The sequence below is a fragment of the Ranitomeya imitator genome, chromosome 1, assembly GCF_032444005.1.
Source record: "Ranitomeya imitator isolate aRanImi1 chromosome 1, aRanImi1.pri, whole genome shotgun sequence".
Classification (NCBI taxonomy): Eukaryota; Metazoa; Chordata; class Amphibia; order Anura; family Dendrobatidae; genus Ranitomeya; species Ranitomeya imitator.
The window spans coordinates 33,020,859-33,046,823 of record NC_091282.1 but is presented as its reverse complement, the minus strand read 5'-3'; the positions used below and the strand labels follow the sequence as shown (position 1 = coordinate 33,046,823).

General features: G+C 47.7%; 1 protein-coding gene across 2 annotated transcripts in view; it reads right to left on the bottom strand.

The window, feature by feature from the left end:
• Window positions 1-2,224: 2,224 nt before the first annotated feature.
• RANBP3L (RAN binding protein 3 like) overlaps window positions 2,225-25,965 on the bottom strand; it is a 58,843-nt gene continuing 35,102 nt past the window's right edge. Inside the window, exons 3-16 of one of the 2 annotated variants that reach the window (XR_011317540.1) lie at window positions 25,600-25,636; window positions 22,984-23,061; window positions 22,577-22,651; window positions 22,261-22,326; window positions 19,404-19,522; window positions 18,819-18,910; window positions 17,486-17,570; window positions 16,890-16,983; window positions 14,868-14,992; window positions 13,684-13,804; window positions 12,739-12,852; window positions 10,512-10,654; window positions 9,965-10,157; window positions 3,988-4,128 (exon numbers count right to left, since the gene is read on the bottom strand). Coding sequence is in view for 1 of the 2 variants with exons in the window: in XM_069745949.1 (XP_069602050.1) it covers window positions 4,085-4,128; window positions 9,965-10,157; window positions 10,512-10,654; window positions 13,684-13,804; window positions 14,868-14,992; window positions 16,890-16,983; window positions 17,486-17,570; window positions 18,819-18,910; window positions 19,404-19,522; window positions 22,261-22,326; window positions 22,577-22,651; window positions 22,984-23,061; window positions 25,600-25,636 (1,272 nt within the window). In the remaining variant the exon portion in view is untranslated. Of the gene's footprint in view, window positions 4,129-9,964; window positions 10,158-10,511; window positions 10,655-12,738; window positions 12,853-13,683; window positions 13,805-14,867; window positions 14,993-16,889; window positions 16,984-17,485; window positions 17,571-18,818; window positions 18,911-19,403; window positions 19,523-22,260; window positions 22,327-22,576; window positions 22,652-22,983; window positions 23,062-25,599; window positions 25,637-25,965 lie in introns of both variants that reach the window. The other variant, XM_069745949.1, reaches the window with a different exon arrangement.

Genomic DNA, 25,965 nt, shown 5'->3' with positions numbered 1-25,965 from the left:
AGCTGTCAGGTTCTGTGGGTGGGGGTTCAGCAGCAGAGAGGAGGGGGACTGAGGAGCTGTCAGGTTCTGTGGGTGGGGGTTCAGCAGCAGAGAGGAGGGGCATTGAGGAGCTGTCAGTCAGGTTCTGTGGGTGGGGGTTCAGCATCATAGCTCCTCAGTGCTCTTCCTCTGTCAGTCAGGTTCTTTGGGTGGTATTTCAGCAGCAGAGAGGAGGGGCACTGAGGAGCTGTCAGTCAGGCTCTGTGGGTGTAATTTCGGCAGCAGAGAGAATGAGCACTGAGGAGCTGTCAGGTTCTTTGGGTAAAGGTTCAGCATCAGAGAGGAGGAACACAGGAGCTGTCAGTCAGGCTCTGTGGGTGGAATTTCAGCAGCAGAGAGAATGAGCACTGAGGAGCTGTCAGGTTCTGTGGGTGGAGGTTCAGCAGCAGAGAGGAGGAGCACTGATGAGCTGTCAGTCAGGCTCTGTGGGTGGGGGTTCAGCAGCAGAGAGGATGAGCACTGAGGAGCTGTCAGTCAGGCTCTGTGGGTGGAATTTCAGCAGCAGAGAGGACGAGGACTGAGGAGCTGTCAGGTTCTGTGGGTGGGGGTTCGGCAGCAGAGAGGAGGGGGACTGAGGAGCTGTCAGGTTCTGTGGGTGGAGGTTCAGCAGCAGAGAGGAGGAGCACTGAGGAGCTGTCAGTCAGGCTCTGTGGGTGGAATTTTAGCAGCAGAAAGAATGAGCACTTAGGAGCTGTCAGGTTCTGTGGGTGGGGGTTCAGCATCAGAGAGGAGGAGCACTGAGGAGCTGTCAGTCAGGCTCTGTGGGTGGAATTTCAGCAGCAGAGAGAATGAGCACTGAGGAGCTGTCAGGTTCTGTGGGTGGAGGTTCAGTAGCAGAGAGGAGGATCACTGAGGAGCTGTCAGTCAGGCTCTGTGGGTGGAATTTCAGCAGCAGAGAGGAGGAGGACTGAGGAGCTGTCAGGCTCTGTGGGTGGAATTTCAGCAGCAGAGAGGATGAGCACTGAGGAGCTGTCAGTCAGGCTCTGGGTGGAATTTCAGCAGCAGAGAAGAGGAGAACTGAGGAGCGGTCAGGTTCTGTGGGTGGCGGTTCGGCAGCAGAGAGGAGGGGCACAGAGGAGCTGTCAGGTTCTGTGGGGGTTCAGCAGCAGAGAGGAGGGGGACTGAGGAGCTGTCAGGTTCTGTGGGTGGGGGTTTAGCAGCAGAGAGGAGGACTGAGGAGCTGTCAGGTTCTGTGGGTGAGGGTTCAGCAGCAGAGAGGAGGGGCACTGAGGAGCTGTCAGTCAGGATCTTTGGGCGGAGGTTCAGCAGCAGAGAGGAGGGGCACTGAGGAGCTGTCAGTCAGGTTCTGTGGGCGGAGGTTCAGCAGCAGAGAGGAGGGGCACTGAGGAGCTGTCAGTCAGGCTCTGGGTGGAGGTTCAGCAGCACAGAGGAGGGGCACTGAGGAGCTGTCAGTCAGGTTCTGTGGGCGGAGGTTCAGCAGCAGAGAGGAGGGGCACTGAGGAGCTGTCAGTCAGGCTCTGTGGGTGGGGGTTCAGCATCAGAGAGCAAGAGCACTGAGGAGCTGTCAGTCAGGTTCTTTGGGTGGAATTTCAGCAGCAGAGAGGAGGGGCACTGAGGAGCTGTCAGTCAGGTTCTGTGGGCGAAGGTTCAGCAGCAGAGAGGAGGGGCACTGAGGAGCTGTCAGTTAGGTTCTGTGGGTGGGGGTTCAGCATCAGAGAGGAAGAGCACTGAGGAGCTGTCAGTCAGGTTCTTTGGGTGGAATTTCAGCAGCAGAGAGGAGGGGCACTGAGGAGCTGTCAGTCAGGCTCTGTGGGTGGAGGTTCAGCAGCAGAGAGGAGGGGCACTGAGGAGCTGTCAGTCAGGCTCTGTGGGTGGGGGTTCAGCAGCAGAGAGGAGGGGCACTGAGGAGCTGTCAGTCAGGCTCTGTGGGTGGAGGTTCAGCAGCAGAGAGGAGGGGCACTGAGGAGCTGTCAGTCAGGCTCTGTGGGTGAAGGTTCAGCAGCAGAGAGGATGAGCACTGAGGAGCTGTCAGGCTAGGTGGGTGGTGGTGGTGGTGCTGTCAATCAGCATTGATTTTCATAATGAGTACACCAGCCTCATCAGGTCTAGAGATCCATTTGGAAATGTACGATATTTGTATTCTGAATTATGATCTGCTTTAATTCTTAGAGAACCAATTTAGCTCATCACTTGTTCATTTACAGAAGGAAATAAGGAGACAACGTAAATGTAACCGGACTTTATTGGACTCGGAATAAAGTAAACCTTCCCCCATTCCAGCTCCTTCCTGTAATGACAATGTAACTAAAACTGTTATATAAAAGACAAGAAGTACAATTTATCCCTACGAAACCGAGCGCTGCCTCCTGATACATCTCCATAAAGAATGGATGACGCGGGGGCATCAGTCTTCATCCGCGAGGTCATAAAGCGTCACATGTAAACAGAATATCTGTTATAATATCATGTCAAGCGCAAACCTGTTAAATTATCAATCTTATATTACACTAACCTTCCATAAAATAGAAATATATATATATACTTATAAGTATCCAACAATTTTAAATACACATAAGATTAGATATACATATATATAGTTTACAATTAGCCATAAAATTAGCCCTCAAAAACCTTTAAAGTGAAACTCCAACCGTGGTGTTAAGGAACGGTATTTCTAGCAATTCTCCAATACTATTCCCGGACAATCATCGTAGGGATCTCCCACTGTAACGAGGTATTTATGAAGTATCCACTTTTTGATTTAAGGGTTCACCAATGGTCCCTCTGCTTGAATCCCTAATGATCGCATCTGATCTGTGAGGACAAGTGTTCAAATCCCCTGCAGTGCCCCCATAGGAGAAAAGAAGTATTACACATTTCTTACGTAAATTATTGGCAAGGATTTTCTGCCAGAAATAATGGAAATAACAAGGGAACGTTTAAAAAAAACTCTGTTAGAGGAGTTTTCTTAATTCTCAAATTAATAACCATTTTGCCAAGGACTGGTTGAAATATGGCTGCAAGTAGAAATTAAAGAGTTGAGCAAAAAGATTTGCAGGACGCTGGTCTAACGGTTTCGTCAGCAGTCCGTCGCCGTCGGACCAGAACCTCCAATACCTGCTGGAATCCCCAGTAGCTCTTCTGGTTGGTTACCCCCCCATGACTTTAATGTTCTGATGTCGGAATGCCGGAAGTTGAGGAGGAGGTTTGCAGTCTTCTGCTCCGGTGGCGTGGGACTAGCGAGGAGTCCTCTGGACCAGGGTCCAATTCGTCTCTTTTCTCAACTCTCGTAGGAACGCATGTCCTTTTGATCTTCTATCATTGCGCCAGTGCTGGATTATCAGACTGTCTAGAATATTGGAAACTGGATTTAAGGAAATTATAGGTTCACTTAGTTTTTTTAAGATTTTGAACGATTTTGAACAATTTTTAAGTTGGACACCCTCTTAAAAGGAAAACTACGGATTTGCATTGGAGAAGTGCTAGTAATCCGCTCCGGAGTAATGCTCCCAGCCGCGGTGTTGGCCGAGCAGTACATGGCGCCAAATGTAATATTATTATATAACCAAATAAATCCCAACACTTATAAAAAGTAAACTCGATCCATCAATATGATGCACAATCCTCGCTTCATCTATGTGTAAATTCGCGCTCGGACATCGGATGGATTCTTGAAGCAGATGAATGATCACAGTAGCGCGCTTTGAAAATTTGGAAAATTAAAAAATTTGGGAGGGATTTTGGGTAGAAACCCACTGACAGAAGGAATGCTTCTCTTAAGATCTGCGTTACAAATAGTAAGGCGCATTCAGAGTCGTCCTTGAGGTATCCGTGTTGCCTGCGAGTCCTGCCTCCGGCGGTGTGTGGACTGTGGCGGACGGCTCCCGGACTGTGTCTGCATCTAGGCATCGCAGTCTGTTCATACAGTTCCTGGTCGCAGTCCACGACTTCCGTCCACACAATTTATTTTATTTTTTTTTCTGTTTTGTAGATTTGTGGATTTTTCCAGATGTGCATTTGCTGGATTGTGTCCTTAGAGTGTGAAGATGTGAGGCCGAGAAAGGCTTGGAATGATGGCTGATTGTCAGGAGTAGAGGACGGGCTGACGCCGGATCCACTGGTGATGGGCTGCAAGGAACCAAGAGGTCATTTTGTTATAGGGTCATACAGAAAGGAGTAGAAAATACAGGAACGATCCATGGAAAAAGTGTATCCAGTAGAGTAAATCGGATAGAATGTTTCAGACTGAGCGTGCATGATGTAAAAGAGTGTGTCATGGAGAATGTATCTTGTAGAGAGTCTCATCCTGAGCGTGCATGATGTAAAGGAGTGTGTCCTGGAGAATGTATCTTGTAGAGAGTCTCAGACTGAGCGTGCGTGATGTAAAAGAGTGTGTCCTGGAGAATGTATCTTGTAGAGAGTCTCATGCTGAGCGTGCATGATGTAAAGGAGTGTGTCCTGGAGAATGTATCTTGTAGAGAGTCTCATGCTGAACGTGCATGATGTAAAGGAGTGTGTCCTGGAGAATGTATCTTGTAGAGAGTCTCATGCTGAACGTGCATGATGTAAAGGAGTGTGTCCTGGAGAATGTATCTTGTAGAGAGTCTCATCCTGAGCGTGCATGATGTAAAGGAGTGTGTCCTGGAGAATGTATCTTGTAGAGAGTCTCATCCTGAGCGCGCGTGATGTAAAGGAATGTGTCCTGGAGAATGTATCTTGTAGAGAGTCTCATGCTGAGCGTGCATGATGTAAAGGAGTGTGTCCTGGAGAATGTATCTTGTAGAGAGTCTCAGACTGAGCGTGCATGATGTAAAGGAGTGTGTCCTGGAGAATGTATCTTGTAGAGAGTCTCATGCTGAGCGTGCATGATGTAAAGGAGTGTGTCCTGGAGAATGTATCTTGTAGAGAGTCTCAGACTGAGCGCGCATGATGTAAAGGAGTGTGTCCTGGAGAATGTATCTTGTAGAGAGTCTCACCCTGAGCGTGCATGATGTAAAGGAGTGTGTCCTGGAGAATGTATCTTGTAGAGAGTCTCATGCTGAACGTGCATGATGTAAAGGAGTGTGTCCTGGAGAATGTATCTTGTAGAGAGTCTCATCCTGAGCGTGCATGATGTAAAGGAGTGTGTCCTGGAGAATGTATCTTGTAGAGAGTCTCATGCTGAGCGTGCATGATGTAAAGGAGTGTGTCCTGGAGAATGTATCTTGTAGAGAGTCTCATCCTGAGCGTGCATGATGTAAAGGAGTGTCATGGAGAACGTATCTTGTAGAGAGTCTCATCCTGAGCGTGCATGATGTAAAGGAGTGTGTCCTGGAGAATGTATGTTGTAGAGAGTCTCATCCTGAGCGTGCATGATGTAAAGGAGTGTGTCCTGGAGAATGTATCTTGTAGAGAGTCTCATCCTGAGCGTGCATGATGTAAAGGAGTGTGTCCTGGAGAATGTATCTTGTAGAGAGTCTCATCCTGAGTGTGTATGATGTAAAGGAGTGTGTCCTGGAGAATGTATCTTGTAGAGAGTCTCATCCTGAGCGTGCGTGATGTAAAGGAGTGTGTCCTGGAGAATGTATCTTGTAGAGAGTCTCATCCTGAGCATGCGTGATGTAAAGGAGTGTGTCCTGGAGAATGTATCTTGTAGAGAGTCTCATCCTGAGCGTGCATGATGTAAAGGAGTGTGTCCTGGAGAATGTATCTTGTAGAGAGTCTCATCCTGAGCGTGCATGATGTAAAGGAGTGTGTCCTGGAGAATGTATCTTGTAGAGAGTCTCATCCTGAGTGTGTATGATGTAAAGGAGTGTGTCCTGGAGAATGTATCTTGTAGAGAGTCTCATGCTGAACGTGCATGATGTAAAGGAGTGTGTCCTGGAGAATGTATCTTGTAGAGAGTCTCATCCTGAGCGTGCATGATGTAAAAGAGTGTGTCATGTGGAGAATGTATCTTGTAGAGAGTCTCATCCTGAGTGTGTATGATGTAAAGGAGTGTGTCCTGGAGAATGTGTCTTGTAGAGAGTCTCATGCTGAGCGTGCATGATGTAAAGGAGTGTGTCCTGGAGAATGTATCTTGTAGAGAGTCTCATCTTGAGCGTGCATGATGTAAAGGAGTGTGTCCTGGAGAATGTATCTTGTAGAGAGTCTCATCCTGAACGTGCATGATGTAAAGGAGTGTGTCCTGGAGAATGTATCTTGTAGAGAGTCTCATGCTGAGCGTGCATGATGTAAAGGAGTGTGTCCTGGAGAATGTATCTTGTAGAGAGTCTCATGCTGAGCGTGCATGATGTAAAGGAGTGTGTCCTGGAGAATGTATCTTGTAGAGAGTCTCATCTTGAGCGTGCATGATGTAAAGGAGTGTGTCCTGGAGAATGTATCTTGTAGAGAGTCTCATCCTGAGCATGCATGATGTAAAGGAGTGTGTCCTGGAGAATGTATCTTGTAGAGAGTCTCATCCTGAGTGTGTATGATGTAAAGGAGTGTGTCCTGGAGAATGTATCTTGTAGAGAGTCTCATCCTGAGCGTGCATGATGTAAAGGAGTGTGTCATGTAGAATGTATCTTGTAGAGAGTCTCATCCTGAGCGTGCATGATGTAAAGGAGTGTGTCATGGAGAATGTATCTTGTAGAGAGTCTCATCCTGAGCGTGCATGATGTAAAGGAGTGTGTCATGTGGAGAATGTATCTTGTAGAGAGTCTCATCCTGAGCGTGCATGATGTAAAGGAGTGTGTCCTGGAGAATGTGTCTTGTAGAGAGTCTCATGCTGAGCGTGCATGATGTAAAGGAGTGTGTCCTGGAGAATGTATCTTGTAGAGAGTCTCATGCTGAGCGTGCATGATGTAAAGGAGTGTGTCCTGGAGAATGTATCTTGTAGAGAGTCTCATGCTGAGCGTGCATGATGTAAAGGAGTGTGTCCTGGAGAATGTATCTTGTAGAGAGTCTCATCTTGAGCGTGCATTATGTAAAGGAGTGTGTCCTGGAGAATGTATCTTGTAGAGAGTCTCATCCTGAGCGTGCATGATGTAAAGGAGTGTGTCCTGGAGAATGTATCTTGTAGAGAGTCTCATCCTGAGCGTGCATGATGTAATGGAGTGTGTCCTGGAGAATGTATCTTGTAGAGAGTCTCATCCTGAGCGTGCATGATGTAAAGGAGTGTGTCCTGGAGAATGTATCTTGTAGAGAGTCTCATGCTGAGCGTGCATGATGTAAAGGAGTGTGTCCTGGAGAATGTATCTTGTAGAGAGTCTCATCCTGAGCGTGCATGATGTAATGGAGTGTGTCCTGGAGAATGTATCTTGTAGAGAGTCTCATCCTGAGCGTGCATGATGTAAAGGAGTGTGTCCTGGAGAATGTATCTTGTAGAGAGTCTCATGCTGAGCGTGCATGATGTAAAGGAGTGTGTCCTGGAGAATGTATCTTGTAGAGAGTCTCATCTTGAGCGTGCATGATGTAAAGGAGTGTGTCCTGGAGAATGTATCTTGTAGAGAGTCTCATCCTGAGCGTGCATGATGTAAAGGAGTGTGTCCTGGAGAATGTATCTTGTAGAGAGTCTCATCCTGAGCGTGCATGATGTAATGGAGTGTGTCCTGGAGAATGTATCTTGTAGAGAGTCTCATCCTGAGCGTGCATGATGTAAAGGAGTGTGTCATGGAGAATGTATCTTGTAGAGAGTCTCATCCTGAGCGTGCATGATGTAATGGAGTGTGTCCTGGAGAATGTATCTTGTAGAGAGTCTCATCCTGAGCGTGCATGATGTAAAGGAGTGTGTCATGGAGAATGTATCTTGTAGAGAGTCTCATCCTGAGCGTGCATGATGTAAAGGAGTGTGTCCTGGAGAATGTATCTTGTAGAGAGTCTCATCCTGAGCGTGCATGATGTAAAGGAGTGTGTCCTGGAGAATGTATCTTGTAGAGAGTCTCATCCTGAGCGTGCATGATATACACACGTGGTCAAAATTGTTGGTACCCCTCGTTTAATGACAGAAAAACCCACAATGGTCACAGAGATGACTTGAATCTGACAAGAGTAATAATAAATAAAAGATCTATGAAAATGAACAAATGAAGGTCAGACATTGCTTTTCAACCATGCTTCCACAGAATTAAAAATAAATAAATAAAACTCATGAAATCGTCCTGGGCAGAAATGATGGCACCCCTGAAAATAATGTGACAAAAGGGACATGTTGAATTGTGGTGTGTCCACTAACTAGCATCACAGGAGTCTACAATCTTGGGATCAGTGAGTGGCCGGTATATAGGGCTACAGATACTCACTGTGCTGTGTGGTGACATGGTGAGTATCACACTCAACATGGACCAGAGGAAGCGAAGGAAAGATCTGTCTCAGGAGATTAGAAAGACAATTATAGACAAACATGTTAAAGGTAAAGGTATAAGACATCTCCAAGCAGCTTGATGTTCCTGTGACTACAGCTGCACATATTATTCAGAAATGTAAGCTCCATGGGACTGTAGCCGACCTCCCTGGATGTGGCCGCAGGAGGAACATTGATGAACATCAAAGAGACGGATAATACGAGTAGTAACGAAAGCGCCCAGAAAAACTTCTAAACAGATTAAAGGTGAACTTCAAGCTCAAGGAACATCAGTGTCAGATCGCAGCATCCATCGTTGTATGAGCGAAGTGGACTTCATGGGAGACGACCAAGGAGGACACCATTGTTGAAAATAAATCATAAAAAAAGCCAGACTGGAATTGGCCAAACTACATTTTAACAAGCCACAAAGCTTCTGGGAGAATGTCCTATGGACAGATGTGACAAAAATGGAACTTTTTGGCAAGGCACATCAGCTCCATGTTCACAGACGGAAAAATGAAGCATATCAAGAAAAGAACACTGTCCCTACTGTGAAACATGGAGGAGGCACTGTTATGTTCTGGGGCTGCTTTGCTGCATCTGGCACAGGGTGTCTAGAATCTGTGCAGGGTACAATGAAATCTCAAGACTATCAAGGGATTCTAGAGAGAAATGTGCTGCCCAGTGTCAGAAAGCTTGGTCTGAGGTGCAGGTCATGGGTCTTACAACAGGATAATGACCCAAAACACACAGCTAGAAACACCCAAGAATGGCTAAGAGGGAAACATTGGACTATTCTGAAGTGGCCTTCTATGAGCCCTGACCTAAATCCTATTGATCATCTTTGGAAAGAGCTGAAACCTGCCGTCTGGAGAAGGCAACCTTCAGACACGAGACAACTGGAGCAGTTTGATCTTGAGGAGCGGCCAAAATACCTGTCGAGAGGAGCAGAAGTCTCCGTGACAGTTACAGGAATCGTTTGAGTGCAATGATTGCGTCAAAAGGTTGTGCAACAAAATATTAAGTTAAGGGAACCATCATTTCTGTCCAGGCCGATTTCATGAGCTTTATTTTTTATTTTTTTAATTCTGTAGAATCATGGCTGAAAAGCCATGTCTGACTTTCATTTGTTCATTTTCATAGATGTTTTATTTATTATTACTTTTGTAAGATTCAAGTTATTTCTGTGACCATTGTGTGTTTTTCTCTCATTAAACGAGGGGCACCAACAATTTTGACCACGTGTGCAGGTCGTCAGTATCAGATCTGTGAGGGTCCGACACCTCTCACCCCCACTGATCAGCTGTTACCAGGTGGGTCTGGTGGGTCCAATGCGCACAATGCATGGATCTATAACTGCACTGCAGCTCAGATCACATTCACTTTCATAGGAGCTGAGCTGCAGTACCGAGAATGGCCACTACATAGCATATGGCGCTGTTCTGTCCCGACCCTTTATACTGTATTAATCTTGCCACCACTAGATGGCACCCTCCCTCCCAATTATCTGATACTGACGAAGTAAGAGCGTATGAAGTGACGACTACGAGTGCAGTCAGGGTCGTGTGCGGCGCGGGCTGAGCCTTGGTGTCTGCCGATCCGTGGCGATCGCTCTCCCGTTTGATTTCCTGCTCTGGTGTCAGATTTTAGTCAACGTACCCGAGATCTTGCTGGGAAAAAGCAGCATTTCATCGTCTTCATCATCCTCACTGTCGCTGTTTAGCGGACGTATGCGTGACTCCATCTCCGGGTTGGGGTCGCTCTGCTCTTGGTCCCGGTCCCGCTGGCTCCTTAGCGCGATCAGGCGGTGATGAATGGCGGCGTACAGACGAGCGGCGTCCTTTACACTTGCCTGAGAGATACAATATTTCGGTTTGCGCGGTATAACGTGGACGGCGTTACATTAGTGAGTTCTATCCGAGCAAAAACTTAACAAGTATTGAGATTTGGAGAAGGATTTGGAGAATTTCCGCTCAGATTCTGCTCCCAAAACTCACATCCCAAATTGGTATTCATCCACTGGGGCCGGCAAACTACGGCAGTAGCCATAATCGTTTTTTGACAGTCACCTGAGTCCCTGCCTCCGTAATTGAGGATTCCGCACAGTGGCCCTTTACGAGTGGCCCTACATGAGTTGTGTAGGAGGATCAGTTCCCCTGACGTTCCTCCGAGCCCTTGTTCTGATAGCGGGGGGTTAGGGTCTTACCTGCACCAGGAATATCTTGAGGGTCCGCTCCGTCAGGTCGGTGGCGGTGATGCGCACACTTCTCCGGTTCGCCCTCTCTAGTATCATCTCGTCATAGACTTTACTGTTCAGGATCAGTTTCAGATTCCCGTGGTTTCTCATCACTAAACCCAAAAAATAATAAAAATAAAAAAAACAAACAAACAAACCAGAAAGGAAATGTTTAGATTTGATATAAAAAGCGAGAAAGTACAAATGTGTCGCGTGATAACGAGCTCGTAATTATACCAGGAGCCACATTCATGAGTCATTAGCCACACACATCAGATAGCCGCGAGCGTGGATGGACGGCCGGCTAGGTGGAGTAGCCCATCAGACCCCGTACAGACAAGATTGATATATGGACCCTCAGGAACCTGCTCCAGTGGTCACATCGGTAGTCCGTGGCCACCGGCCCAGAGCCCCGCGAGCCTCCGCCTGCCTATCGCCATTTACTGATTAATGGGGTCAGTTTGACACCCTCCTGATAAAGCGAGGACCCTACTAATCAGGTGTCTGGATCGATGGCCACGGATGACCAGCGCGACCGCAGGTCCTGAGAATATATCAATATGGCGAGTGTTACCTTATCTGTGCACATGCGTGCTCAGTGCGTGCGTGCTCAGTGCGTGCGTGCTCAGTGCGTGCAGGTTCGTGTCACTAGGGATAGAGAAAAATAGCTGCAAACCCTTATGTAAAGCCAGGAGCTGGTACTATGGGGGGCACTGGGAAATAAGAAACTGGGAGGAGTGGGAGGAAAGCAATGGCCGCAGATGAATGAATGTATCGGCGACCAGTCACCTCCCTTATAGGGGCCACCACAGACGCCCCCCCCCCCAAAGTTTGAGACCCCTACCAATCAGTGCAATACATATTAGAACCATTTCTGCAGAAGGGAGGACCGCCCCGGTCCGGATGTCGTATAGGACCGCACATTCAATAGCGAAAGCCATCACTCCCAATCCAGGATGGGGCAGAGAAACATCTACATGCCCCATCTTTGTCTTCCGGGCACAGGCTGAACTAACGCGGTTGAAAAGCTAGACACTCACTGCACTCTTACTAGTTTCCTTCATGTAATAGCTGTTCTTTGGTGGCATTATTTCAGCACTGTATGGTAGGATATAATTTCGGCTCTGTATGGCGATATTATTTCAGTGTAGTATTATGGCATTATTTCAGGACTGTATGGCGGTCTTATTTCTGCACTGTATGGTGGCATTATTTCAGCACTGTATCGTGGTCTTATTTCAGCACTGTATGGTGGCATTGTTTCAGCACTGTATGATGGCATTGTTTCAGCACTGTATGGTGGCATTTTTTCAGCACTGTATAGTGGTCTTATTTCAGCACTGTATGGTGGTCTTATTTCTGCACTGTATGGTGGCATTATTTCAGCACTGTATTGCGGTCTTATTTCAGCACTGTATGGTGGCATTATTTCAGCACTGTATGGTGGCATAATTTCAGCACTGTATAGTGGTCTTATTTCAGCACTGTATGGTGCCATTGTTTCAGCACTGTATTGCGGTCTTATTTCAGAACTGTATGGCGGTGTTTATTTTTACAATTCTTAGGCTCTGTTGTTTAGGCTGCTTTCACACATTTGAGTTTCATGCTCTGTGTATGGACAATGATTTCTGACCCAAATTTGACAGCCTCGTATATACCTACGAGATTGTTGCGTTTGGATCAGGAGACCCGCAGTCGGTCTGGAAATCACGGTCTGTACACCGCCTGCGAAACTCGGATGCTTGAAATCGTCCATGGACATTATATCATTCTTTATTAGGCAGCTGTATCTATACGATCTATGGCACTGATGTATCGGCACCATATAATACGGACATTCGTCCAGTAGAAGGTCCAAATGGTCAGTCCCTGCTTTTATTTTAGGGGGCTACATTTTGCTGCAGAAAGTGACCCGGGCTGATTGCTCAGGGTAGCATTATGGCGGGTGTAACCTGCAGGAGGCACATTGCAAACATCGGCCACGTGTAGCACAGGGAGCCATAAGCTAAAGCAATATGGACTGATGAGACGCACGATCTGTAAGATTAGCCTCAGAGGCGTCCTCCGTGCGCCCAGGACGTAAGTATTTCTAAGCCTGACCAATGTGCAATCCTGACCCCTCTGGAATCCTGAGTGGAGCGCTATAGAATAAAATGTCGGGTGTACACGGATGCCCAAGATAAAAAATGCCTTTTACCTCTCCCTTTGGGGGGCCGTCACCTTTTGCTGCTACCTAGCGGGAGTTTTCTGGCTTTCACAGTGCCCAAACTTCCCCACCATGCTGATTCGATAAGTCGGGTACAGCAAGTCACTGGGAGGAAAAAGCCGACACAGTATTTAAAGAAGCAGCGAGGCCATCGCGGAGGCTTCGGGTATGGCCATTTGTAGGATTATCATGATTAGAAAGAAGGAAAAAAGGCAATAAAAGATGGGATTGTGAAACCAGATGGAAAGAAGGTTCACCCGCTCGACCTTTCTGGGTCGGGATTCAATGGACCACCTGTGTTTGCAATGTTAGTTTTCGGGGGGTCTAACTGTTGATATGGTGGCCAAGTCCCAACACTAGAAGCCTCTTTATACCCCTTTCAATGTAACTTCATGTATGTCCACTTATGGGGCAGGTGGTGCCATCGCCTGCCCAAAGTTACCACCTATGTCAGCCACCTGCAGGACATGATGCCATGTGAACCCAACCATCTGCTGAATACCCCCATGCGCTTTCCATTTCAGAGAGAAATAAAAAGCCAGGGGGCAAGGGTGTGTCAGTACTGATATTGCACGTTTATGGCCCCCTGTCCTAGCTGAATGGGACCCCTTTATTGGGGAGCTCATGAGGCACAAAAGTGGCCGTTCATGGCTGCGGCTGTCTGGCTATCTTTATTGTAGGGTATGGGAGCAGTGATTCACCTACAGTGGAGAAAAGGGCAAAGTAGGCAGTGGCATAGGGCACAAATAAAAGGTGGGAGCGTCAATGTACCACTATGCTTCGCCTAGCCTTGTAATGCCTGACCGTCTACAGCGATAGTGATCGTACATGAACACCAGCTATCACATAGACGGCCGGTGCCCGCTCCTGTTCACCTCTCCCCTCACTACGATGAATGTGGCTCTGATGGCGACACCTCGAGGCTCCATCCTCTACCTATTCGAGATCTGAATAATCCGCTGCCATTGCTGGCCGTGTCATTAAGTCTTAGGTATCCACGTCCTCGTTCCGTCCACGACTGGTTCTCCTTGTCGAACACAAACAGCTTACAATTAACCTAAAAAAAAAAGAATAAGTAACTACAGCAGAATAGTGAGTGCAGCTCTGGAGTATAATACAGGATGTAACTCAGGATCAGTAATGTAATGTATGTACACAGTGACTGCACCAGCAGAATAGTGAGTGCAGCTCTGGAGTATAATACAGGATGTGACTCAGGATCAGTAATGTAATGTATGTACACAGTGACTGCACCAGCAGAATAGTGAGTGCAGCTCTGGGGTATAATACAGGATGTAACTCAGGATCAGTAATGTAATGTATGTACACAGTGACTGCACCAGCAGAATAGTGAGTGCAGCTCTGGGGTATAATACAGGAGGTAACTCAGGATCAGTAATGTAATGTATGTACACAGTGACTGCACCAGCAGAATAGTGAGTGCAGCTCTGGGGTATAATACAGGATGTAGCTCAGGATCAGTAATGTAATGTATGTACACAGTGACTGCACCAGCAGAATAGTGAGTGAAGCTCTGGGGTATAATACAGGATGTAACTCAGGATCAGTAATGTAATGTATGTACACAGTGACTGCACCAGCAGAATAGTGAGTGCAGCTCTGGGGTATAATACAGGATGTAACTCAGGATCAGTAATGTATGTACACAGTGACTGCACCAGCAGAATAGTGAGTGCAGCTCTGGGGTATAATACAGGATGTAACTCAGGATCAGTAATGTAATGTATGTACACAGTGACTGCACCAGCAGAATAGTGAGTGCAGCTCTGGGGTATAATACAGGATGTAGCTCAGGATCAGTAATGTAATGTATGTACACAGTGACTGCACCAGCAGAATAGTGAGTGCAGCTCTGGGGTATAATACAGGATGTAGCTCAGGATCAGTAATGTAATGTATGTACACAGTGACTGCACCAGCAGAATAGTGAGTGAAGCTCTGGGGTATAATACAGGATGTAACTCAGGATCAGTAATGTAATGTATGTACACAGTGACTGCACCAGCAGAATAGTGAGTGCAGCTCTGGAGTAAAATACAGTGATTGCTTAGAGCTATAGAATCTGATAGCTGTGTCTACAGAAGGAATATGTGACTCACCTGCAGCACATTGCGCTCAGACTCCTCTCCGGTGACCACATCCACTCGGTCCAGTTCGTACTTCAGTTTGGGTCTGGCGGTATACGCTGCGGCGGACTCTATAAGGCTTGTCTGCGTCCTGCGTCCTATAATACAGAGAAATCAGAGGAAATCATAAGGGCGATGATCATCTACCGAGCACCATGGAGGTGGCGATCCCAGAGGTGGAACCAGTATTAGAGAATTAACTCATTATATGGGGGATAGTGTTTTAGGATAAGATAAGTAAATCATTCACACTGTCGTAGCTACTATTAGTAGGCAACATACTACAGTGCTGCAGATAATGCTGTAGATAATGCTGCAGATAGTGCTGCAGATAATGCTGCAGATAGTGCTGTAGATAATGCTGCAGATAGTGCTATAGATAATGCTGCAGATAGTGCTGTATACAGTGCTGCAGATAATGCTGCAGATAGTGCTATAGATAATGCTGCAGCTAGTGCTGTAGATAATGCTGCAAATAATGCTGCAGATAGAGCTGTAGATAGTGCTGTAGATAATGCTGCAGATAGTGCTGCAAATAATGCTGCAGATAGTGCTGTATACAGTGCTGCAGATAGTGCTGTAGATAATGCTGCAGCTAGTGCTGTAGATAATGCTGCAAATAATGCTGCAGATATTGCTGTAGATAGTGCTGCAGATAGTGCTGTATACAGTGCTGCAGATAGTGCTGTAGATTGTGCTGCAGATATAGCTGTAGATAGTGCTGCAGATAGTGCTGTATACAGTGCTGTATACAGTGCTGCAGATAGTGCTGTATACAGTGCTGTAGATAGTGCTGCAGATAGTGCTGTATACAGTGCTGCAGATAGTGCTGTACACAGTGCTACAGATAGTGCTCTATACAGTGCTGTAGATAGTGCTGCAGATAGTGCTGTATACAGTGCTGTAGATAGTGCTGCAGATAGAGCTGTAGATAGCGCTGTACACAGTGCTGCAGATAGTGCTGTATACAGTGCTGCAGATAGTGCTGTATACAGTGCTGCAGATAGTGCTGTATACAGTGCTGTAGATAGAGCTGTAGATAGTGCTGTAGACAGTGCTGTACACAGTGCTGTAGATAGAGCTGTAGATAGTGCTGTAGACAGTGCTGCAGATAGTGCTGTATACAGTGCTGTAGATAGAGCTGCAGATAGAGCTGTAGATAGTGCTGCAGATAGCGCTGTATACAGTGCTGCAGATAGTGCTGTAGATAGTGCTGCAGATAGAGCTGTAGATAGTGCTGCAGATAGTGCTGTATACAGTGCTGCAGATAGTGCTGTAGATAGTGCTGCAGATAGAGCTGTAGATAGTGCTGCAGATAGTGCTGTATACAGTGCTGCAGATAGTGCTGTATACAGTGCTGTAGATAGAGCTGTAGATAGTGCTGTACACAGTGCTGCAGATAGTGCTGTACACAGTGCTGCAGATAGTGCTGTATACAGTGCTGCAGATAGTGCTGCAGATAGTGCTGTATACAGTGCTGTAGATAGAGCTGTAGATAGTGCTGTACACAGTGCTGCAGATAGTGCTGTACACAGTGCTGCAGATAGTGCTGTATACAGTGCTGCAGATAGTGCTGTATACAGTGCTGTAGATAGAGCTGTAGATAGTGCTGTACACAGTGCTGCAGATAGTGCTGTACACAGTGCTGCAGATAGTGCTGTATACAGTGCTGCAGATAGTGCTGTATACAGTGCTGCAGATAGTGCTGTATACAGTGCTGTAGATAGAGCTGTAGATAGTGCTGTACACAGTGCTGCAGATAGTGCTGTATACAGTGCTGTAGATAGAGCTGTAGATAGTGCTGTACACAGTGCTGCAGATAGTGCTGTACACAGTGCTGCAGATAGTGCTGTACACAGTGCTGCAGATAGTGCTGCAGATAATGCTGTAGACAGTGCTGCAGATAGTGCTGTACACAGTGCTGCAGATAGTGCTGCAGATAGCGCTCAGACAGTGCTGTATATTGAGGTCTCTCCCGCTCAGATCGTGGCTTACGTTGATAGGGCCAGTCCCTGTTACAGGACACTCTGGGTGCTGGGACCTCCCTCTTGGGTGCGTTGGTCTGAGTCGCCGTCGGCCTCTTGGGGCTCTGTAAATAGAGAGATCAGTTTATCTTACGCCCGGCTGTAGATAGGAGGACGGGGTTTGTACTAAGCACAATTTCCTTTTCGGGTCTCCTCCATGAAAACCAGATAAAATACCCCAGAGTCGTTCTACATTTCAGGGTCAGTGGTCACAGAGTATTTTGGGAAACGCAATGGGAACCCTATTAGCCGTCCCCCCATCCAGACACAAATCTGATGGAAGAGGATGGGTCAGCGGCTCCGGTCCCGTACATCTGATCGGAGGGCCACATCTCCATCCATTCTTTGCTTTTGTGGCGTCATTGGCCATCAGGGAGCCCCCGTTTTTCCTGTAGGGGGTCTCTGGTTAGTAGATCTCCCCATTTCAATTGAATAAAATAAACTTTGCATCAAGCAACAAAGAAAAAAAAAAAAAGAAGCTAAAAACAAGCGAAAAGCTGCTTTCCCCGTCCCTTATAATGACTTGTCACAACGTTTCACTTTCCCAGATGCCCCTCGTCAGCTCACCATGACTCTTCTATCCATGTTCTGTCCGAAAACAAAATCCACATTATATTTGTGAGGTATAAACATCTGCTGGAAAGGCTGCGCCCTGGATAAGAGAAGAAGGAGGTCATACAATAATCCGACAGTCTCGGGAATAAGAGTTTACTATATAAAATGCTTTAAAGGGACAATAAAACTTACAAAAACAAAGTATGACATGTAAAGTATAAGGGATAGGCAGAATGCAGACAGACAGAATACACCTGTGGCCGGGAGGAATCTTTCTGCAGCACAAACCTTCCCTCACTGTATTGTTCCCACCCTTACCAGTATTATAGCCCCTCAAAGCCCCTGTGGATCTGTGGGGGTCCTAGTTATGAGACCCCCATTGATCGCTTAAACCATAGCACAGAAGCTTTCAGATTATGGATCAGCATGCACACAGTGGTGTACAGGCTCAATGAAAAGTCTTTGGATCCGTCCTTCACTGCGGGCTGAGCTATTGCTGGGGGTCTCGGGATGTGGACCCCAACAATAAACACCACTTTTTAAAGATAGTTCTAACTTTAAAGGAACTTTCAAAATGTAGAAACTATATCCCTGCCCTTTCTCCCTTCATTTGGATCCTTTTTTTGTCTGATATTACAAATCATACAATTAAATCTAAAAAGAAATGGTCCCCGGTCAGCCTTTCCAACATTATGAATCTTTATAACGTAACATATAACCCTATTTTGCTTCCATTTCTCTTTCTCACTAACACCGTTGTTGAAAGTGCCGTTTTACCTGCTTATTTCATCCTCTTTTACATGCTGCTTTGAACTGCTGCCCTAACGGAAAAATCCGCTTTCAAACGCTATTTACAAACGCTCTCCTTTGTGGACTCCTCGGCTCCTCTTGCCCATGCTCAGACAGTGATAGTGTCTGTAAAAAGAGTCCGAGTACGGATTCTCCATAGAAGAGCAGTTCAAAGCAGCATGTAAAAGAGTATGAAGTAGGCAGTTAAAACAGCACTTGTTGTAATTACAAAAATTCACAACTTTGCAAATAGTGATTAATAATTAACTAGAAAAAAAAGTGTTCCACCGAAACTTGCCATTTTGGAACTACTTTTGGGCGAGGGGCATAGTGTCGGGTATATGTCTGCATGTAGCATAGCTCAGCTTTAATGGAGAGGAAGACAAGTAGTATACAAGACTATCTCAACAGATGTTGCTCTGCAGATGGTTTCCCACTGGTTTGATAGGTTCCAAAAAATTCCTACTGATCAATAAAGATCCTAGGCAGATTCTGGTCACTCAGTGGTAGCACTTATGCTTCCCCTCCCCCACCTTACACTTCTTGCTTATCTCACCTTATTCCAATGCCATTGTTGCACGCAGGTCCAGGAGATGATTTCGGCTGATCAGCGTTGCTTGCTGGTGCGCCGCTTTTATCTACGTGTATCTGCCAAAATCAATAGGAAACTGTAGTCTCGTCTGTACAGAGTTACAGAAAGTGCCCTAAATCTGGAGTTTCCTTTGTTGGAGAGGGTGAGGGGCTGCGGACAGTCCTTTTTTTGCTAGGATTACCCAAATATAGGCCGATCACAGATGCCCCAGCAATCAGTTGTAATATGGTGGTCTTCAATTTCCCTGCAGCTCCCCCACAAGGGAAATCGAGTATTACAGAGTCCGGTCCTCCAGAGCAACTCCGGCACTGAAGCTGCTCTCTATTCTGAAAATCTGTACAATGGAAAGTTCTACTATTTCTGTTCCCTGTTGATTTCTTGCTGTTCATGAACATTATTATTAGGAGCTAAATGAGTCTGCTACAATGTATCAGCGCAGGAAAAACGTATCAACCTGGAGTCCACTCTTGTGACTGGCTACTACTGTAGCAGACCCTCAGCTGTGAGAAGTGTCGTGTCAGGAGCTCGGAATCTGAAATACAACGTTACCTTGTTGTCTGGTCTGGTGGAGACGGCGGCGGCTTCTGTCTCCTCCACATCTCTGCGCACGGCGATCGGCGGAGGCTGCAGCGTCGCCGGTTTGATCACCGTCCAGGAGGGAACATTTCCTGCAGAACGTGGACATTTACTTATCATGGACGTTACTCCCGGTGTAAGAGGACGTCATATGGATAATGGGGGCCGAGAGGAGGATGATGGAACCGAGGGAGATACCTCTCCACTAATGTGCAGAAATAAAAAGCTCCGTACAGGGAGAAGCTGGAGCGGAGGATGAGAGGTGTAGTACCGGGTGCGCCATCATCCTCCGCTAATTAGGAAATCTGCTGAGTGCAGGGTAGTGAGACGATCCGGAGGGATCAATGGTCAGGACACAAGTCAGCTGAGTGCACAGCAACAACCCATCCATCTATTATCTATCATCTATCCATCCCCCCATTCATCCACCCACACAGGCAGATATTCATGCATCCCTCCCTGCATCCATCCATCCCTCCCTGCATCCATCCCTCCCTGCATCCATCCATCTATTCTCCCATCCATCCACCCATTCATCCGACAACCACCCATCCATCCATCAATCCACCCATCCATCCACGCATCCCCCATCCATGCACCCATCCATGCATCTATTATCTATCATCTATCCATCCCCCCATTCATCCACCCACACAGATATTCATGCATCCCTCCCTGCATCCATCCATCCCTCCCTGCATCCATCCATCCCTCCCTGCATCCATCCATCCCTCCCTGCATCCATCCATCTATTCATCCATCCATCCCCTGCATCCATCCATCCCTCCCTGCATCCATCCCCCCATTCATCCACCCACCCAGGCAGATATTCATGCATCCCTCCCTGCATCCATCCATCCCTCCCTGCATCCATCCATCTCTCCCTGCATCCATCCATCCCTCCCTGCATCCATCCATCCCTGCATCCATCCATCCCTCCCTGCATCCATCCATCTATTCTCCCATCCATCCACCCATTCATCCGACAACCACCCATCCATCCATCAATCCACCCATCCATCCACGCATCCCCCATCCATGCACCCATCCATGCATCCATCCATCCATGCACCCATCCATGCTCCCATCCATTCAACTACCCATCAATCCACCCATTTATACATCAATCCACGCATCCACCCACTCATCCACACATCCATCCATCCATCCACACACCCTTTCCCTCATCATCCATCCATGTATCTACCCACACATCCAACCACCCATCCATCCATCTATCCATCATCCCTCCCTGCATCCATCATCCCTCCCTGCATCCATCCATCCATCCCTCTCTGCATCCATCCATCCCTCCCTGCATCCATCCCTCCCTGCATCCATCCATCCCTCTTTGCATCCATCCATCCCTCCCTGCATCCATCCATCCATCCCTCCCTGCATCCATCCATCCCTCCCTGCATCCATCCATCCCTCCCTGCATCCATCCATCCCTCCCTGCATCCATCCATCCCTCCCTGCATCCATCCATCCCTCTTTGCATCCATCCATCCCTCCCTGCATCCACCCATCCCTCCCTGCATCCATCCATCCCTCCCTGCATCCATCCATCCCTCCCTGCATCCATCCATCCCTCTCCGCATCCATCCATCCCTCTCCGCATCCATCCATTCCTCCCTGCATCCATCCATCCCTCTTTGCATCCATCCATCCCTCCCTGCATCCATCCATCCCTCTCCGCATCCATCCATCCCTCCCTGCATCCATCCATCCCTCTCCGCATCCATCCATCCCTCCCTGCATCCATCCATCCCTCTTTGCATCCATCCATCCCTCTTTGCATCCATCCATCCCTCTTTGCATCCATCCATCCCTCTCCGCATCCATCCATCCCTCTCCGCATCCATCCATCCCTCCCTGTATCCATCCATCCCTCTCCGCATCCATCCATCCCTCTCCGCATCCATCCATCCCTCCCTGTATCCATCCATCCCTCCCTGCATCCATCCATCCCTCCCTGCATCCATCCATCCCTCCCTGCATCCATCCATCCCTCTTTGCATCCATCCATCCCTCTTTGCATCCATCCATCCCTCTCTGCATCCATCCATCCCTCTCTGCATCCATCCATCCCTGCATCCATCCATCCCTCCCTGCATCCATCCATCCCTCCCTGCATCCATCCATCCCTCTTTGCATCCATCCATCCCTCTTTGCATCCATCCATCCCTCTCTGCATCCATCCATCCCTCTCTGCATCCATCCATCCCTGCATCCATCCATCCCTCCCTGCATCCATCCATCCCTCCCTGCATCCATCCATCCCTCCCTGCATCCATCCATCCCTCCCTGCATCCATCCATCCCTCTCCGCATCCATCCATCCCTCCCTGTATCCATCCATCCCTCTCCGCATCCATCCATCCCTCTCCGCATCCATCCATCCCTCCCTGCATCCATCCATCCCTCCCTGCATCCATCCATCCCTCCCTGCATCCATCCATCCCTCTTTGCATCCATCCATCCCTCTTTGCATCCATCCATCCCTCTCTGCATCCATCCATCCCTCTCCGCATCCATCCATCCCTCTCCGCATCCATCCATCCCTCCCTGCATCCATCCATCCCTCCCTGCATCCATCCGTCCCTCTCCGCATCCATCCATCCATCATGAATTTGTCGGCATCAGTTTTTCATAAAATCATTTTTTTGGTTTAGAATATAAATGTGAATCTACTAGAAATGATAAACCCGGGTGTGAAACGAGCGAATGACCGGCTGTGCTATCCCCGGCTCAGCAGGGTGGTGGAGGATGCGGGCAATGCTGGATCCGCTGAATAATGGATGAACAGAAGTGATGATAATGGCACAAACCTGCATCTGCGCTGCTCCTCTGCCCCTGCAGGAGTGTGGCCGGCATGAACACATTGTTCTTCAGCACTGTAATCACAGGACATGACAGTGATGAGGACGGGTCTGCAGGTCCATGGCCCCCCACATACCCCACACATGTTATCACTACACCCACAGTCTGCAGGGCGTTTTTGGATGCCAGCAGTGACTGTGACGGAGGGGTGATAACGGGCAATTTATAGTTTTTATGTCCCCTTATCACCATGATGCTACCGGCGGCCGTGCCCCGCACACAGCGGCGCTGATCACTGAGGCCGATATATGTTATCGCACTTACCGGGCTGACTGGGAGGAAAACTCGACAGCAAAGTAAAGGAGGAGGAGCGGACACGTTTCTCCAACAATCTGTGATCTGGAGAGTGAGAACATGTATTACAAAGAGAAGAAAACAGCTTCCGACCTAATAAATTATCATTGGGGACCCTTATCTGTGACTACAAAGAGCGGCTATCCTCTGAGGACTCAGTAAGTCCCTGCTTTATATGGACAGCCCATTCATTTCCATTGGAACCGTGCAGTGCTTCTTTTCTCCTGTGGTGGCGCTGCAGAGTCCCCCACAAACATCCAAAATATCGACCATCGCCCTCATCCATGGTCCTTGTCGGATTGCAGGGGTTACGCCGCTACCAGACACTTGTTGAGCCCCTTATTTAAAAGATCACAAAATAGAGAAATAGAAGGTACCTGTATCATAAGAGGACTGGCTTGGCCTGAACGTGAAGGAGGACGAGCGGAGCCTCTTCTCAGGATGCACACAGAGACCTGCACAACGGGGAGAGAAGGACATCGTCTTATATCTGGAGAATATAACTCATTCTTAAGGGGCTGAGTATCTGCTGACCGCCCGTCGCCTCCATCATCAGATTTGGGTGACTGCCCGTCCCCTCCATCATCAGTATCTGGTGATCACCTGTCGCCTCCATCATCAGTATCTGGCGACCACCTGTCACCTACATCATCAGTATCTGGTGACCACCTGTCACCTCCATCATCAGTATCTGGTGACCACCTGTCACCTCCATCATCAGTATCTGGTGACCGCCTGTCACCTCCATCATCAGTATCTGGTGACCACCTGTCACCTCCATCATCATTATCTGGTGACCACCTGTCACCTCCATCATCAGTATCTGGTGACTGACCGTAACCTCCATCATCAGTATCTGGTGACCACCTGTCGTCTCCATCATCAGTATCTGGTGACCGCCTGTCCCCTCCATCATCAGTATCTGGTGACCACCTGTCACCTCCATCATCAGTATCTGGTGACCACCCGTCACCTCCATCATCAGTATCTGGTGACCACCTGTCGTCTCCATCATCAGTATCTGGTGACCACCTGTCGCCTCCATCATCAGTATCTGGTGACCACCTGTCGCCTTCATCCTGAGTATCTGGTGACCGCCCATCGCCTCCATCATCAGTATCTGGTGACCACCTGTCTCCTCCATCCTCAGTATCTGGTGACCACCTGTCACCTCCATCATCAGTATCAGGTGACCACCCATCACCTCCATCATCAGTATCAGGTGACCACCCATCGCCTCCATCATCAGTATCTGGTGACTGACCATCACCTCCATGATCAGTATCTGGTGACCACCTGTCACCTACATCATCAGTATCTGGTGACCACCTGTCACCTACATCATCAGTATCTGGTGACCACCCATCGCCTCCATCATCAGTATCTGGCGACCACCTGTCGCCTTCATCCTGAGTATCTGGTGACCGCCCATCGCCTCCATCATCAGTATCTGGTGACCACCTGTCTCCTCCATCCTCAGTATCTGGTGACCACCTGTCACCTCCATCCTCAGTATCTGGTGACCACCTGTCACCTCCATCATCAGTATCTGGTGACCACCTGTCACCTACATCATCAGTATCTGGTGACCACCTGTCACCTCCATCATCAGTATCAGGTGACCACCCATCGCCTCCATCATCAGTATCTGGCGACCACCTGTCGCCTTCATCCTGAGTATCTGGTGACCACCCGTTGCCTCCATCATCAGTATCTGGTGACCACCCGTTGCCTCCATCATCAGTATCTGGTGACCACCTGTCGCCTACATCATCAGTATTTGGTGACCACCTGTTGCCTCCATCCTCAGTATCTGGTGACCACATGTCGCCTCCATCATCAGTATCTGATGACACCATCGCATCCACCATCAGTATCTGGTGACTGACCGTCACCTCCATCATCAGTATCTGGTGACTGCCTGTCGCCTCCATCATCAGTATCTGGTGACCGCCTGTCGCCTCCATCATCAGTATCTGGTGACCAACCCCTGCATCTATGGTTCTCGTCGTTCTTCATGTTTTCTTGGAAGATCTGGAATGGCACATTTTGAACCCCCAGTGAAATCTTTGCATTGTGGAGCTTCCTGCTGATGCAGTATAACTACCTTGTGTCTTGTTGTTGCGCTCAGTCATGACATGGTGTTTGACCAGTGACATGAATCTGTCTTCTATAACCTCACCTTTGTCGTAGAGTGTGTCTGCTCCTCACCCACTTTTAACCCTCCAACTGTTCCTGTGCCAGCTGTGTTTCCGCTTAGATATGAAAACGATATCTGGTATAATTGGTGACTTGCGCACCTGAACATAGCCCTATAACATCTCTGACTTTGTGCCGAGAAGAAATGATGGAGGTGACGGGCCCTCACTGGATATTGATGCTTTTTAGAATTTCTCTTTTGTTCATTGCTAAACTCCTAACACTTCTATTATGAAAGTTTCTTACTTTGCAATTATTTTTTATAACCTCCTAATAATTTTGCACCGTGCTGTATCCCACTTTAAAGGGAACCAGGCTGTGCGGTCATGCTTCATCTACACCTACAGGAGGCATCGCCCCTAGAAGACAATACTGACCCTTTAAGGAGCCAATCTAGAATCTTCTGTGCAGACATTTGCAGACAGCTGTTTCGGGGGTTCTTGAATGCGTCAAGGTTCTATTAAAGGGTCAATTGCATCTCGTAGCGTTACTACCTGTCGTTCTCTTCCTCCGTCATGGCGTGGCTTTTTCCCCAGGGAACCTCGCATGAACTATGGGCTCTAGCACTTTGCAATCAGGAAACATAAATGTTGCTAAACTCTGAGTATAAAAGTCGATTGCAAAAAAAATTGTAACAATGTTGCATTTTTTGACAATCGCTATATCCCAAAATAAATGCAAAAGTAGAAAATTGCAGAACGCGTGGGATTTCGCGGCGGAGCCCAATAATAGGCGTCTCCTACCGTTCTCGCACCGCTCGTGATTTAGGTCTACTATAAAAACAAACGACTTACTATTTTCGGCCTCCGTGGCGAAGTCTCCGGCGTGTCTCTGTACGGGAAGACAGAAGGAACATTCTTACTACATTTACTGTTCACAAACGTTGCTCCAATCACACTGCAATCCCTTCATACAAAAAATTTACAAAAGCATAACACAAACGTGAGTAGATCCCGAACACCACCGATACAAAGACAAAGCAGTTTCTATCTTTACAGCCCATGTTTACTCTGATTACTCCTATGCATGAAAAATGAAGCAACTTGACAAAGTCTTAATTAAAAATCTGCCGTTTTGTGTACGCAGCTCCGTTCAGACCCATGCGTCTCCAAAGTTACAGACTACAAACAATGAGTAGTAGACACGTGCTGCATGTATAC